Source organism: Bos grunniens, chromosome 20 (assembly GCF_055505025.1).
Source record: "Bos grunniens cultivar Pamir isolate PY7600 chromosome 20, Bosgru_T2T1.0, whole genome shotgun sequence".
NCBI lineage: Eukaryota > Metazoa > Chordata > Mammalia > Artiodactyla > Bovidae > Bos > Bos grunniens.
Genome location: NC_141184.1, coordinates 33,542,937 through 33,558,796, shown reverse-complemented (window position 1 = coordinate 33,558,796; position 15,860 = coordinate 33,542,937). Strand labels below are relative to the sequence as shown.

General features: G+C 41.9%; 1 protein-coding gene across 3 annotated transcripts in view; it reads right to left on the bottom strand.

Annotated features, from left to right (window-relative positions):
- Positions 1-260: 260 nt before the first annotated feature.
- IL7R (interleukin 7 receptor) overlaps positions 261-15,860 on the bottom strand; it is a 35,756-nt gene continuing 20,156 nt past the window's right edge. Inside the window, exons 3-8 of one of the 3 annotated variants that reach the window (XM_086361401.1) lie at positions 14,872-15,029; positions 9,346-9,503; positions 7,111-7,279; positions 5,328-5,421; positions 4,337-4,412; positions 261-3,927 (exon numbers count right to left, since the gene is read on the bottom strand). In XM_086361401.1, coding sequence (XP_086217527.1) covers positions 3,424-3,927; positions 4,337-4,412; positions 5,328-5,421; positions 7,111-7,279; positions 9,346-9,503; positions 14,872-15,029 — 1,159 coding nt within the window. In that variant the 3' untranslated portion in view covers positions 261-3,423. Of the gene's footprint in view, positions 3,928-4,332; positions 4,413-5,327; positions 5,422-5,660; positions 5,927-7,110; positions 7,280-9,345; positions 9,504-14,871; positions 15,030-15,860 lie in introns of those variants that run through there. The other 2 variants (XM_086361403.1, XM_086361402.1) reach the window with 2 other exon arrangements.

The following is a 15,860-nucleotide window of genomic DNA, read 5'->3' as shown; positions in this document are numbered from 1 at the left end:
AGAGGCTTTTTAGTTCCTCTTCACTTTCTGCCATAAGGGTGGTGTCATCTGCATATTTGAGGTTATTGCAGATCCTCAACAAATTGCTAATTCATTAATTTACAAATGAATGGCTTAACTGATGAAAAAAGTTTCCTATGAAAACCCGAGGCCATAAAATGACAGCAAATGACCCTGCTGTGTCTCCAGTGGCTGAGGAGAAGTGTGGCCCATTCTAGTTAGCCTTCTATTCCTATTTCAGGAAGACAAGGGCAGACATAGAGAATTCTGTAGCATTTAATTAAATATATGATTGTAACACACATTGGATACATGTAATATACTTAGCAGCTCTGCAGAATGTTTGTAATGCATGTGGAAGTACACAGTCAAATCACAGACTTTCAGTGTAGTGAACAATGGATATTTTATGGAATACCTTGAAAGAAAAACCACTGGACGGGCAGAAATGCCATCCAATCTGCATCATTCTAGCTGTCTGATCACATGTGCTCACCATCTTCCTGGCCAGTTCCAAGTCTTGTAGTCTCTCTTGAAATGCTCTAAAAACACAAGTATGTACATCAGAAACAGGCCATACCTGACTTTTCTGAAGCCAATTCCCCTGAAAATCAGAATGAAGGTAAAGTGTCTATCGAATAAGCCAGGGTCTTCTAGCTTCAGATATGGTTGTTTAATTGACCAATTTTGCTGCCTAATTATCAATTTTCATTTCATGCTGTAAGAACTAACAGTTTACATCTCTGATTTATACACTGTCTCTGACCAGGAGTTTTTCTGTCTTAATGAAATCCCAAAGGGGGTTGGTCAGAACAAATTTGCCATCTTACATTATACATTTTCCCTGAGTACATAATCAAGCATTAGCAGCAGTTATGATTATAAGAGTATGATACATAGATTTTATATAACTCTGGTAACAGAGACATTCACACACTGAATTCAAATGATAATCTACATCAAACAACATTAAAACATTTTAAAGCTGGAGGGAACTTGATCTTCCTTGAGACCTCTCCCTTTCTTTCTTTGAGAGGTGATTTATTTACATGAGGGATACAAAGTTACACCTTCCAGTCCTGACTTGACATGTAAGGTTGAGTAACTTACCTGTCCTGTCCATGTACTAGTTTTCACATAAGGCAAGATAATGATAATAAGTAAATAGGACCTCTGTGACTAAGGTGCAAGAGGGCTAGCTTGTGAGGTTTCCTGTGATAACCTGTTCCTTGAGACTTGGTTCACATTTCTCCAGAAGGTAAAGACCCCACGTCTACCTGTTGGCAAATGTCTCCTGCTCACATGCCAGGCAGATTCTGCTTTTCCTCCACACAGATGGGCACCACTTCTTGTGGCATTTTCCCTGAAAATGTGCCTTCCAACATGGTACTTTAAACATGCCTCCATTACAGCATTTTGTGTTATTATAAGCACTCATTTTTTAAAGCTACCTTTTATTAGATATTTAATGGCAGGGTCCCAATCTTGTCTTTGATCACTGTGGCTGGCACAGAGCAAGATTTCCATAAATACATACCAAGAAAACTAAATGGATAATGCTTATGGAAGTGTTTTGAAAAATCACAAAAGCACTGAGCAAATCTAAGGGATTATGGGACTATAGTCATTACTACTGATTCAGAGAAAAGGCCTTGGAAGGCACAATTCTGCACTGATCTGATTATCATTAGGGATCTAAGCCAAAGATAAGGTCTATTAGTCCACTATTTAAAACTCCCTTCAGAGACATCACAAAATAAAACCAACACAAAAATTAAAAAAAATTAAAAACACTTAGTCTCCTACCCAAACAAACTGAAAACAGAACAAAAAAAAAAATGCAAAATGTAAACAACAACAAGGACCAACTCCCAAACAACAACATCGATCTTAGACCGGTGTCCTTCTTGGTCTGTGTACACCCAGTGTCAGGGTTTGTTGGGGGTGGTCTGGGGATCTGTTAAAAGGGATCAACTGCACTCCCCTGAGTGCTCTGCTGTCTTGGCTTGAGACAGTCTCTAATTATTTATCTGGACCAAGAAATGCAAGAGGACACACATCATATATTCTCTAAACCTTCAAGAACATGGCCACAATTGGCTTATGTGCAGCATGGGCTTGTAATTCCTTCTCCCTGAAGTTTTTGGCAGCGTTCATACTGGTTCATACTGGTAGAAATTGGGGACAGCAGATGTATTTGGGTTGGGGAGTCTCTACACACAGAGGAGAGTTTGCCCTGGCTCATTGCTCAAATACACCAGTGTTCAGAGTCAGTAAGAGGTTCTTCCATTTTCAAGGGAGGCCATTGGGTGGGAGGAGCAAGAGGGTCCTAACAGTAAGTAACAATAGAAATTCTGGGCTTCTAGTTGATTCTCCTTTAAGCACTTGTTAAGAAAAATGGAATAAAATGGGCTTTGTAGCTTTTTGTAGACATGGCCAGGTGCGGTGCTTCATACATCATGAGACCATTCCTCCCTACCATCTTCCTTGTAGCTCTTTTAGTTCCAGAGACCATAGGTCCCCATTTTCCTGGGACATTTCACTTTACAATTATTGTCCTGGAGTGATAACATACAACTTTCCTTTTCACTTGCAAAAGTGACCCAGTTTGGACAATACATTATACCAGGGGTCCCCGACCTCCATAATCTAATGCTTGATGATCTGAAGTGGAGCTGATGTGATCATAACAGAAATAAAGTGCAAAATAAATGCAATGCACTTGAATCATCCTGAAACCATTCCCACCCCCACCGCATCATCCTTGGACAAACTGTCTTCCATGAATCCAGTTTCTGGTGCCAAAGAGGTTGGAGACAACCACATTATAGAGTGACCAGGATCTAGGTGAAGCTTGGAGAGTAGGACAGTCCCTGACTGAGGAAGGCATATGACTTGGAAGAGACTCCAGTTAGATTCCTGGGCAGCAAATCTTGATTCTACCTCTTGCTGAGTGGGGAACATGGACAGATTAATTTAAGCCACAGTTTCATCATCTGTGATGCAGGGAATGATGCTAATTGAGCCCACCTCCCAGGATTACTGTGAGGATGCAGAGAGACAAGATGTGCAGAGCAAGTAGCACAGGACTGTGGACATAGTGAGTCCTGATCATGGTATCTAACATTCTGTTCTCCTTTCCCTCTTTCTTCCCTTGCTCCCTTTCTGTCCTCCCCAACTCTCTGCATTTCCTCCATCCTTTCTTTCCCTCTTTCCCTTTTTTCCTTTCTGAAAGAAATGAATCATTGCATTGCCTGAATCAGAATGCCCCTGTCTCCTGCCTCCTACCACAGAAGTGCTGCTTCAGAATCCTGTGACCACATAGAGGGGTCGAATTCAATTTGTTTGTTTGTGCTGTGGGGGAGAGTGGGACTCAGTCATCTTCATTCATCATGATGGTTCTGATCTTGGGTTTCTTACAACTCATTGGTTTTGGTAGAAGCTGGACATGGTGACATAGGCTTCTTCTTGACTTGATCCCAAGGAAGTGAGGATGGGCTGCCCCTGGGCAACAGGGTTCAATGTCAGGATTCCGGGTTGGAATGGAAACGGAGGGGGCAGGGAGCTGTTTGTAGTTCCAGGTCCGAGGAGCAGGTCCTGGTACACTAGAGGTCTGCTCTTGCCACCTTCCCTGCCATTAGGAGACCTGGAGGAGAGGAGCCCAGGGGCATCACACACACTCGCATTCCCAGCCAGGCATCTGAATGGTGACTCTCCTCTGAAAATTTTAGGGGTAATGCCTGCTTGCTCGGAGGGCCAGCTGGGACCCTGCATCCCGGCTCTGAACCTCTGCTTGTCACTCTCTTCTGGCTGTGGAGGAAGAGGGTCTTGCAGGAAGCCTTCTGCTTCATCTTTAGCTTGAATGCCATCCACCTTATGAATCTGGCAGTCCAGGAAACTTTCAGGATTGAAACTCACATTCAAATTCTGCATCAAAAAAGAGAGAAGACATTAAGACTGCACCAGACAGATATATCACCAAATGATCTGTTTAGGAAAAGAGCTAAAGAACTTTCTGACAAGGGTTTACAGGGAATGTCAGAGAACTACCCACGTTCTAGCTGCCTCTGCCTCTGGAGGTGTTGTGACATTTCAGCATCTAAAGTGACCACTTGCCATGCCCTCCATCCCTGGGGGACCCCAGGAAATTCTGAGACTTGTATTGCATTTTAGCTTCCTACTTCCAGAAACCTGCCGTTGGCATCATTTGAGGGACTCTAGTTATCTGATGCACAAAAGACCAGCACCTGAGGTTCAGCCTGTCCGAATCCTACAATGTCATTCTTGGCTATTGGGATGCTTTTGACAGAGTGACAGAAGTATCAGAAGCACTCACTTTTTTTGGTTTCTTGCACAGTTGTTCCAGAGTCTTCTTATGATCAGGGAGACTGGGCCATATAATAGGTTTAATTCTGAAATAAGAGGACATGGACAATAAAATGAAGGAGTAGGGAGCAGACACATGAATCTTCCCACTTATTCTGAGCTAGCAGTCAGAAGAACAGATTTTTTCCCTTGGCTCTGCCACACTATGTGGATGACCTTGAACAAATGACCTGCTTTCTCTGGGCCTCAGTGTCACATTGGTCCATGGAGAGGTTGGACCAGAGACCGTGGTCAGTGATCTACTCTGTGAACAAGACAAGAACAATATACCCCTGGGAATGAGCCCCAGAGAAAAGGGACAATGAGACTCGGCAATGGTGTAGCTGTGAAAGTAAAATATGATCTGCTCATCTATTTTCCACAACAGGCATTGTCATTTTACTCATCTCTTCACTGGTAGCAACTCCTCTGTGCTGATTTTGGTGGAAGAGAGATGTATTTTCTAAGTTGCCCAGGGAAATTGCTTTAGGTTGGTACTTTCCAAACTGGAGTATCTTGGGGATGTGTGACACTCTGAGGACATCTTGCCAAGACATTAATAACCTGATGGGTTGTGTCTAAATGATGAAACAAGTATGGCCTTCTCATGGGGCAGAAGGCAAAAGGGCCTTGAGTTTGTGTGCTGAAGACTTCAAAAACATCTGCCTTTCCAAGGGTGCCTTCACTTGCACAAACATTCTGGAGGGATGACTCTTAGTCTCTTAGGACATTTTAGCGGAAAGGTTTGAGGGGAGGGCTTGTCTTGTGTTCAGTTTATATATTTTTACCTCTTGTGAAATTAACTATGGAAATTCACCAGTGCCTGAGGATGAGGATGGGCACTGTAATTCCTGAAATACCTTATTTCCCTTTGTAGTTTTCTTATCCATAAACAGGATTAGAGCTCTGTCTGAAATCCCAAATAACCATAACCACTCTCTTGATTAGTAAAAGAAATTCACCTTTTTTTCCATAAGACACAGGCCAGAGTGACCATCAGAGCCACAGAGAAGAAGCTCAGAATGCTGATAGTTAGTAACACAGGATCCGTCTCCCCTGGAAGGCAAGGACAGATCTTGGTTAGTAGTTGTTAAGCATGTGATGGGGAAGACTTTCAGAATGCTTTGAATTTATTGAATAACTTGAGCCCATTTAATATTTCTTAAAAGTTGCTTTTCAGTAAAAAGGATGATGTACTGGCTTTTATGGGGGAATTTTAGCTTCAGTAAGTGACACTGTTGCTGAAATTCAGCCTCTGTTTACTGGTGCTGAATAGAAACACGGAGTGTTTTGGGTGATTTAGAAAAGATAGATTTTATTGTTTTGCCAGGCAAAGGGGGTCACAGTGGGCTAATGCCCTCAAGACTATGTGACCTGCCTTGAATGGGAGAATGAGAAGTCTTATAGTAATCAAAGAGCAGAACATGATCAGCTTGTGGACATTCTTCTGATTAGTTGGTGATGAGGTAATGGGGAGTCAGCATCACAACCTTCTGGTTCCAATCAGTCTAGGATCTATGGTCTGGAAGTTGGCAGTTTTCATCTGGTGGAGATCTGTTTCCTGTTAAAAAACAACTTGGGAATGTGTGTCAGGGCTTTACCTGTATCTTTCAGGAAACTGTGAGTTGCTAATTCTGCTGTGTGGTGGATTTGTAACCTAAATTGTTTCCAGTTCACCAGTTCAGCGGCTTCCCAGGTGGCTCAGTGGTAAAGAATCTGCCTGCCAATGCAGGAGACATGGGTTCAATCCCTGTGTTGGGAAGATTCCCTGAGGAGGAAATGGCTACCCACTCTAGTATTCTTGCCTGGAAAATCCTATGGACAGAGGCACCTGGCAGGTTACAGTCCATAGGTTCACAAAGAGTGGGACATGACTGAACGTTCATGCACATCCCAGCCCAACAGCTATTTTATGTTTCTACATCTTTACATGTGCCAATTGTTAACTCTTGAGTCAGTCTTTTACTTCAAAAGACAAGGACACAGGGGCTTGTACACGGTTTCAGCACTGACTTAGGTGACCAGGCCCAGAACAGCTGTTACTTGAAATTTAAAAGGGACTCAGCATTAAAGATAGAAGCACCCCCTGCCTGACTCCCACCATCATGAGAAAGAAGCTACAAGCAAGGGATAATAAGGGGATGCTCTTCCCTACAGTGGCTTCAGAAATTCCCAGGGTGATGAGAGGAGGCTAGTATGGCAGAGTAGTTCCGCTCACCCCCCAAAGGGAAGGTATATGGGGGGGGTGCTTTGGGTCCCCAATGGTCTGCCTGAGCTGTGTTCTTTGGTTCTTGTGGATGTTCTCAGTTCTTAGACCCCTGGGATATCTTCATTCTTCTAGAAAAAGAGGCATGGGAAAGCCACATCAGCCTACCGATCTGCCATCTGCAAAGGTATTCCCTAGAAGGGCCTTAGAGATATGGGGCATTGGGATCCCAGTCTGAACTGGTAAAACTAGAGGCAGTGGTGGTGTTTTTGTTCAGAACAAGAGGCTCCCAGGAGCTCCTAGGGACAGTAGAGTCCTGACAGCCTGTATCAGCTGAGCAGCTACTAACAGTCCTACTCCCACTCCGTCTGCATTCTTCACAAAGGGGCAAAGACGGCAAGTCATTTTTCAAAGAAAGTGTAAGAATGCCCTCTGGGAGTCCTAACTTGTGGGTTCATTTCATGTTTCTGGCTCTCACTGTCACTCACACACTTTGACAGGTAAAATACCAGGGGGAACAAGTTCTAGTCATGTCTCACCTGTGCCGTTGGTCTCCGGAGTTCTAAAGTGGAAACTTGGACTCCATTCACTCCAGAAGCCTTCAAAATAGTTGGCGTAAGGGATGGACCGAACTTTAATCTCATACATGGCATTGGGTTGTAGTTTTCTCTGTAGGAGTGTCAGCTTGGTACTGGTTAAATTCACACGCTGAGGAGCAAAAAAGGCACTACATTTTTAAGGTGGAAAAAGAGGTGCTGGCCATGTCTCCCAAATCATTTTGAGCTGAGTGTCTTATGTCATGTGGGCACTCTCTTGAGGCTGTCTCACATTAGTTAGACAAGGGCTCTAATGCGGTGGGGTCAGCAGCAGAACTGGGGCAGAGCAAGCATGTGAGCTCACAAATGATGCTGCAGGTGGTCAAGGAGGGCAGTGAGGCAATGGGTCTCTATCTTTATTCAGGTGAGTTGGGCTCTCCCACTTGGGTATCAGTCACTCCCAGGCTCCCACCTTACTTTCTATACTCCAGTATCTTCTTTTTCTTTCTCTCCCTTTTCGTATCCCAAGGAGAGATGAAAGGGACTGGTAAGATTAGTGAGCAAGAATCATTTTCCTCTGGAGAGATGTAATTTTTCATCATGAACAAATACAGAGACACAGTCTTTCCAATACCGCCTATCATCCTTAAGAGGAAAAAGTGCTCTATCAATTTGATGGGGACGAAGTAATGCCCATTGTTATTTACTTTTGTATTTATTGGATTGTTAGTTTTTTTATACTGATTTAAATTATATATTTCCTATTTCATGAGACATTTCCAATTTCCTTACTAATTTTTCTATCATCCTTACTTGTCCTTTTCTCAATATTTTATAAGACATCTTTATATTTTTAAGAATACTAACCATCTGTCAGTTGTATGTGTGGTAATTTAAACCTAATTTCTAATTTGCTTTACAATTTTGATTATTGTATGTGCTGATATTTATAAACACTTATTTTTATGTAGTTGCATGTTTCCATGTTGTGCTTTCTTTTACTGCTTTTATGCTCAGAATGTTCTTCTTCATCTTAGGATTATATAAACATTTATCCGTAAACTTTTTAGCCTGTTTGGAGTTTCACTTTTACATGATTTCTTTAAATCATCTTCTATTTTAATTTTTTTGTTATATGGGGCAAGTTAAGCATTAAACTTAATTTTTCCCAGTTAACTGATCGTCCTGGTACCATTTATTCAGAATTATTCCTTTCTCTGCTTTCCCACTGATGCAATTTTCAGATAAATGCCAGAAGGGGACAGGCTCAAGGGCTCCTACTAGTTTGTGTGTGTTGTGTCAATGGAGATAGAAGGAGGTCTGGGGTGGGCATTACACTTATGGAAGTAGTTTATAGTAGCAAATTGCAAACACAAAAGACTGATCATGGCCTGAGAAAATAAAATAGTATGGATAAGTAGGATCTCTTTCCCCCTGAGAAAGCAACTGTTATCTGTCTTCTGTCAGTGTGGTACAAAAAGGATGAAAGTTAAGCCAGTGACTCCAGAGGAACCTGAAGCCCTGAGACCTTCTAATTCTCTTCCATTTTCTCCTCAATACAGATTGTGGAGCCAGTCAGACCATTTCAACTGCAGCGACTCATGGAGTGTAAGTAACCCTCCAGCTTATAAGGATGAAAATTAAGCTGTTATTTCAAGGATTTAAGAACTCAGACTTGAAAAAATTGAAGGACATATTGCATCTCCTCTCCTACTTACTTCAGGCTGTTTCCACAACTCCATCAAACCATATCGTGGCTACAACGTGATGACTTGTCTTTCTTTTTATTTTTTTTTGCCTGGTTTGCCTGTGAGAGTTGTGCTAAATGTGATTCTTTTTCAGGCTCCCAAATAGAGAGGATGAATGTGGTCTCAATCCATAATGGTTAATCATTAAGAAACATTATAAAGACAAAAAATAGGGCAAGGAAAAAAATGAGAGCTAGGACAAGAATGCGCCAGAGAAGATTCAGTTTTTGTGAAGCCTAAACCTTTTACACTTTGGGGAGATTTTTTAAATAAAAGTTTCATTTCAAGCATAAAATTTCTAGGGACCTTTCTCAGGTAAAGGTACCTCTGAGATTGTAAAATACATAGCATTAAGAAGTTCCTATTTTATAGTTTTATATATTTTATAGTTTTTATATACTTTATTCTATACATATAACTTACTTATTAAGATACTTTTATACACATCTGCATAAATTTTACAATGCATAAATGTAGTTGACCTACATACCATCCAATTATTTTCATTTTTTTCCTGACGGTAGGCTACCTCATGTATTAATACTTTCACATACTTCTTCTGCAAGTGTGATGTATTAAATGTCACCACAAAGTCATTTGCTCCCTCACGATAGACGACTCTGACGTCAAAAGGAGCCTCAGGTTTAACTGGAAAGGAAAAAGAAATAAGGTCATTCTATAGGGTAATCAAGGAAACAATTAAAAATTTTAAAGTTCATCTACTCTGAAAATCACATTCCTTTCTTGGGTCAGTAAAAAACATTTCTTATTCTTCCCGGTTCAAAGCATGACTCCCTTGCAGTTGGGTGTGGTCTTGTGAAGGATGTGGGTGGAAGTGATGTGTACCATCTCCCATCCTGATCCAGAAACCCCACATGCATGACTACCTGCTGGATCCCCTTCTGCTACTTGGCATCATAGGTGGAAGAGAGTGGAGCCACAGGATGAAGGAATCCTGAACGTCGCTTGAAGGAGCACCTCCCACAGGTTAGAAACACCCATTTTGGCTCTCACATCAGCAAGAAAAAAACTCCATTGGAGAAATCTGTTTTAGGGCTTATTAGTTACAGTTGCTGGTACTGATTTTACATGAAAACACATTCTCTTCCCCTTTTGAGTACTAGAGACCTTATTACCAACTACCCCAAAGCAGGAGTATTTGAACTTTGAGTATTCATTATTCCAATGAAACTGGGGGCCTTATACACCTAATCTCAGCTACATGGAAGCTGGGTGTTTGCATCCCAGCCCTGGCTCATAACTTTCAGTGTGACTTCAGGCTGCCCACTCCTTCAGTCTTGTTTGCATTAGCTCTAAGTTCCTCTCTGGCTTCTTCCTTCTGCATACCTGCCTAGGATCACAGGCATTAGATATGAAATGTTGTTGGAGGAAGAGGTATTATTTCAGGTTGAACAAATTCTGAGAAAGGTACTGAAATCCTAGGAGTGCATGTCTGTCAGGCTACCTCCCACCCTTGACTTGGGGCTTCCCTATCTTGACCTCTTTGCTGGTCTTTCACCAATGCCTGGGAAGTTAGTTGTCTAGGGATGGGACAGCTACTTGTTTGAATGGCTGATTTCAGACAGAGCTTGGGGGTTGCACAGGTTAAAATCTAACCTAAACTTATTGCTCGTGAGAGAGTGTGTGTTCATCACAATTTCACTCAGTAGATTGAGCTGGATTTCAGGCTATGTGAGCTGGGCTTTAAGACTGACTTACTGACCCATTAAATGAGCTCACATGTTGAAGTTTAACTCTCTTGTCATAATCACTTGCTTGTAGTGGTGGTTGCCTAAGTGTTTCCAGCCTTGATTCCCCTAGACGTACTGAAAAAGAGGAAGTGGTTCTTTCTTTACCCTTGGATATCTTGTGCAAGAGCAAGTTTACCCTTTTTTACCCTCAGAGGTACTATAAAAAGGCAAGATACCCCAAAGGGAAGCAGGAGGAAAGGCAGTGGGTGTAGAGAAACAGGCCAACAGAGAAGACTGTCAGCCCCCTGACACCAGCCAAGCCAGTTCCTTCTTGCCATTCAAGGCAGTGATTAAAAGTCACATTCTCAACAAAACCTCTGATACCGAATTCCTTGCCTCATTCCCATCTCCCAAGGCCTCTCAGTAATGGAAGAATTGAGAGAAGAACAGACCAATGTTGATTATACACATACTCAGTGTCAAGTTTACTTACACCATCTCGTGTCAATGATTACTCAAAGCCACTATTGCTCAGTCGTGTCCGACTCTTTGCGACCCCATGGACTGTAGCCTACCAGGTTCCTCCATCCATGGGATTTTCCAAGCAAGAGTACTGGAGTGGCTTGCCATTTCCTTCTCCAGGGGATCTTCCTGACCCAGGGATTGAATCCAGGTCTCCCGCATTGTAGGCAGATGCTTTACCGTCTGAGCCACTGGGAAATACCCTAAGCCACTATACTGATGAGGAAACTAAGAGGTTAATTAGCTCCAATAAGAAGTTCCAGGCCCTAGTTCAGATGAGTTGAAAGAGAGTGTTAGTCATTGAGTCATGTCCGACTTTTTGCAACTCCATGGATTGTAGCCGTCAGACAGCTTCTCTGTCCATGGAATTCTTCAGGCAAGAATACTAGAGTGGGTAGCCATTCCCTTCTCCAGGTGATTTTCCTGGCCCAGGAATCAAACCCAAGTCTGCTAGGGTGTAAATCTAAATCTGTTTCATTCTGAGTCTCGCTCTCCTTCAGTTGATTTATTTTTAATAAATTTTTATTTATTTTTTTTACAGTAATTCCTTATTGATTATCTATTTTAAATAAAGTAGTGTGTACATGTCAATCCCAACCTCCCAATCTATTCTTCCTCCTCACACTTCCCACCTGGTGACCATAAATCTATTCTCTAAGTTCATTCCGTGAGTCTCTTTCTGTTTTGTAAATAAGTTCATTTGTATGGAGAACAGTATGGAGGTTCCTTCAAAAAGCTAAAAATAGAGCTACCATATGAGCCAGCAATCCCACTCCTGGGCATACATCCAGAGAAAAGCTTGGTTTGAAAGGATACATACACCCCAGTGTTCATTGCAGCATTGTTTATAATCAAGACATGGAAGCAATCTAAATGTCCATTGACAGATGAATGGATAAAGATGTGATACATATACACAATGGAATATTACTCAGCCATTAAAAAGAGTGAAATAATGCCATTTGCGGCAACACAGATGGCCCTGGAGATGATCATACTAAGCGAAGTAAGTCAAACAGAGAAAGACAAATGCGTGATAGCACTTATATGTGGAATCTAAAAAAAAAAAATCGATACAAATGAACTTGCTCTCCTTCATTTAGCTTTCATTTCTGTGCCTCACTCTCTCCCACAGGCTTGCTCAGGCTCTCCCACACAGGTCTGCTTCTAGCCTCAAGGATGCATTTGAGCAAAAAGGTGTTCATTCCTCAAGCAACATTTAAAAAACTTCATTTATTCTTGACACAACCTGAACTATTATATCAATTTACCTTGACAAGAAAAGGGGAGAAATAGAAAACTGTCCCTCCAGACTTACTGGGGGCTCACACCCAGAGAAGGGAGTGTAAGTGACAGGGCAGCTGGCTTCTGGGGAGCTGGGCTCTGCGGAGTAATCAGAAGCATCCAATTTCAGTTTAGTTAAATGACAGTTCTAGTAAAGAGATGTCACATTAGGAACCAGAAGAAGACGCTACGGGGAGACATGTCTTCACCACCACTCATCCTTGCCTGGCTGTGCTTTCTGAAGCCCTGAGGTGCTCATACCACCCCTTCACAGACCCATGCTACCAGTGGGGTTCACATGCTGTCTCTGCCCTGGCCCCTCAGAGGAGGCAACCTGTAAGGTTTGCTGTCTGCTGGGTGGCATGGAATGTGGACTTCTAAAAGCGCTGGGTATATGAAATTTGGGGGCTTCCCAGGGGACAGGGTGCCATCAGGAGCCTGGGAGTGTGCCCTGAGTGTTCATAGGCTCTAGCTCTAAGAGGCCTGTGAGTCCTATGAGCTGGGTAGGTTTCTGTAGGAAAGGGCTCTCCTCTGGGGTTCCAGGACTCTGGCACAGGACAGAGTCTCTGCCCTCTCTGCCTGCTCTCCGGGACTGAACATGGATTTGCAGTGTAAGTGGTGAACCTTTAGATATAGTGCCCTGTGCACAAACCGAACATCCATCCATAGAGGCCAAGCCTCCAAATGACCAAAATGCAGCTTGCTTGTGTCCCAGACTGAGACACCCAGTCATGCCACCCATCTGAGGCACTCACACTGGTTGTGTCTACAGCCTCTTTTCTACTCTACTTCTGCTTTTTCACATGATGCTTGTTCACACATGAAACTTCTGTGTTCACTCATTACCATCTTCCATCTTAGTGGTACAAAGCTGAGAACTAGGCTCCAAGTTTCTCTTTGTCGTCTCTAATGACTATTACTCCCTTACCTTAATTTTCTTTCAGAAGGGTGAAGGGAGGGGTTGCAAATAGGGAGAGACAGAGCCATAGTATTTAAAACCAGCAAAAATAAATAAATAAATAAAAAGGCACCCTTCAATCACTTTGAATAGTTTCCCCCTACATGTGTTGTTTCACTTGTCAATTTCCACAGGCAGAATGAATACAAGAAGTTAGGATTCCATTGCACCAACATATCAAAACTGGCTTAGACATTTCCCCTCCACCAGGGTATCTCTGAGGTTTTGAAGAAGAACCTTAGTCACCTCAGTGTCATAAATCTGTAAGTAATGGGAAAAAAACATTTTGTGTCTATACTCCCAATCTATCAGGTTGATTTATTTGTTTGGTAACTGAATGGAGAACTGGTAATTAACACTGATGTAACTTGGCTTCCAGGTGGTTTTGTGGTAAAGAGTCTGCCTACCAATGAAGTAGACATGAGTATGACCCCTAGGTCAGGAAGAACCCCTGGAGAAGGAAATGGCACTCCATCCATGGGACTACCCAGGCAAGAATACTGGAGTGGGTTGCCGCTTCCTTCTCTGGGGAATCTTCCCTGACCCAGGAATTGAACCCCTGTCTTCTGCTTGGCAGGAGGATTCTTTACCATGCACCACCTTGGAAACTCCTTTAAAGACATGACTAACATTTCAATCAGTAGACTGAATAAAATGGATTACTCTCTAAGATCTGGTAGCCCTTATTCAATCAGATGAAGGCATTAAAAGTAAGGACTGAGATTCCCTGAAGAGGAAGCAATTCTGTCCTAAGAATATAACATAGAATCACTACTTGAGTTTCAAGACTTCCTGGTCTGCCCTCTGGAATTTCAGCTCTTTCCTGTCCTCTGAAATATCCACTCTTGCTTGATTTTTTAGCCTTCTTGGTCACCCTATAGGCTTTAGACCTTCCAGCTCCTACAACCATGATGGTTGATTCCTTAAAATAAATTTATTTTTCTCATCTCTCCCCACCCCCCTCTATCTTATTGTTTCAGTTTCCTCTGGAGAATTCTAACACAAAAGGCATATTTTTATGTATGGCTGAATCCCTTCACTGTTCACTGGAAACCATCACAACATTGTTAATCAGCAATACTCCAGTGAAAAATAAAAAGTTCTTTTTTTTTTAAAAAAGGTATATTTACTTAAAAAAACAACTTGGTAATTTAGCTAAACACATTCAGAATATAGTAGGCATATGGGAGAAGATTATAAGGAATTCAGGAAAAGGTAAAGTGAGGTAGGAAAGGATGTGAGTCAGTTAAGTACTTGAGGCCCAGCTCCCGCTAGACACTTCAAACAGATGAACACTTCCTGCAGGCTGTGAGTGCCAGTCACCCTTTCCCATAGCTGAATTTGAAGACCCTCAGAGTTCCCTCACAGTAAGAATTAATAACATCAGCTTCAAACTTTCATTTCTCTTAAAAATTATGTGCATTAGAGAATTTGATCTTTTCTATTGTAAACAGTTTTCATGATTTGTTCACTTTTAACATCCCAAAACTTTAGACACAGATATCTATCTGTCTTCAGATATCAGAAAAATGACAACATATCCCCATGTACAACTTCTTACCTATCTTGACTATGTTCACTTTTCTGCAAGTCATGTTCTTTTTTTCAAGCTTCACACATATTTTACTGTCTCCAATCAGTAAGAATTTCTTTGTCTTGAGGAAATACCTCTCTTGCAGTTTATTAAAATTCAGGCAATCTACATCCAAAAGCGCCCCACTGTAAAAACAAAAAAGGAATTTGTCTTAATTCAAGTATCATTGTATAGAATGGAATAGCGTCACCTCTACATTTCAGTTGTGTGGCTTTAAATTTGTCCATAGAGTAGATCCACATTTGAGAGTTCAGTTCAGTTCAGTTCAGTCGCTCAGTCATGTCTGACTCTTTGTGACCCCATGGGCTGCAGCACACCAGGCCTCCCTGTCTATCACCAACTCCCAGAGTTTACTCAAACTCATGTCCATTGAGTCAGTGATGCCATCCAACCACCTCATCCTCTGTCACCCCCTTCTCCTCCCGCCTTCAGTCCTTCCAAGCATCAGGTCTTTTCAAATGAGTCAGTTCTTTGTATCAGGTGGCAAAAGTATTGGAGTTTCAGCTTCAGCATCAGTCCTTCCAGTGAACACCCAGGGCTGATCTCCTTTAGGATGGACTGGTTTAATATCCTTGCAGTCCAAGGGACTCTCAAGAGTCTTCTCCAACACCACAGTTCAAAAGCATCAATTCTTCAGTGCTCAGCTTTCTTTATAGTCAAACTCTTGCATCCATAACATGACCACTGGAAAAACCATAGCCTTGACTAGATGGACCTTTGTTGACAAAGTAATGTCTCTGCTTTTTAATATGTTGTTTGAGAGAGAATTAAAATAAAATAGCTTTTTGCTGCTGTTCTAATGTGCTCATTTACTCAAGCTCTAGATGTAAGTGAACCTGAAATAGTCAAACATGTGCATGAAAATAATGAAACATTCTTAACTTTTAGACTTGATCATTAGAAGATAAATAGTTTGTTTAGGTGGGAAGCTAATTTCCTTCTTTCTTTTTTTTTTT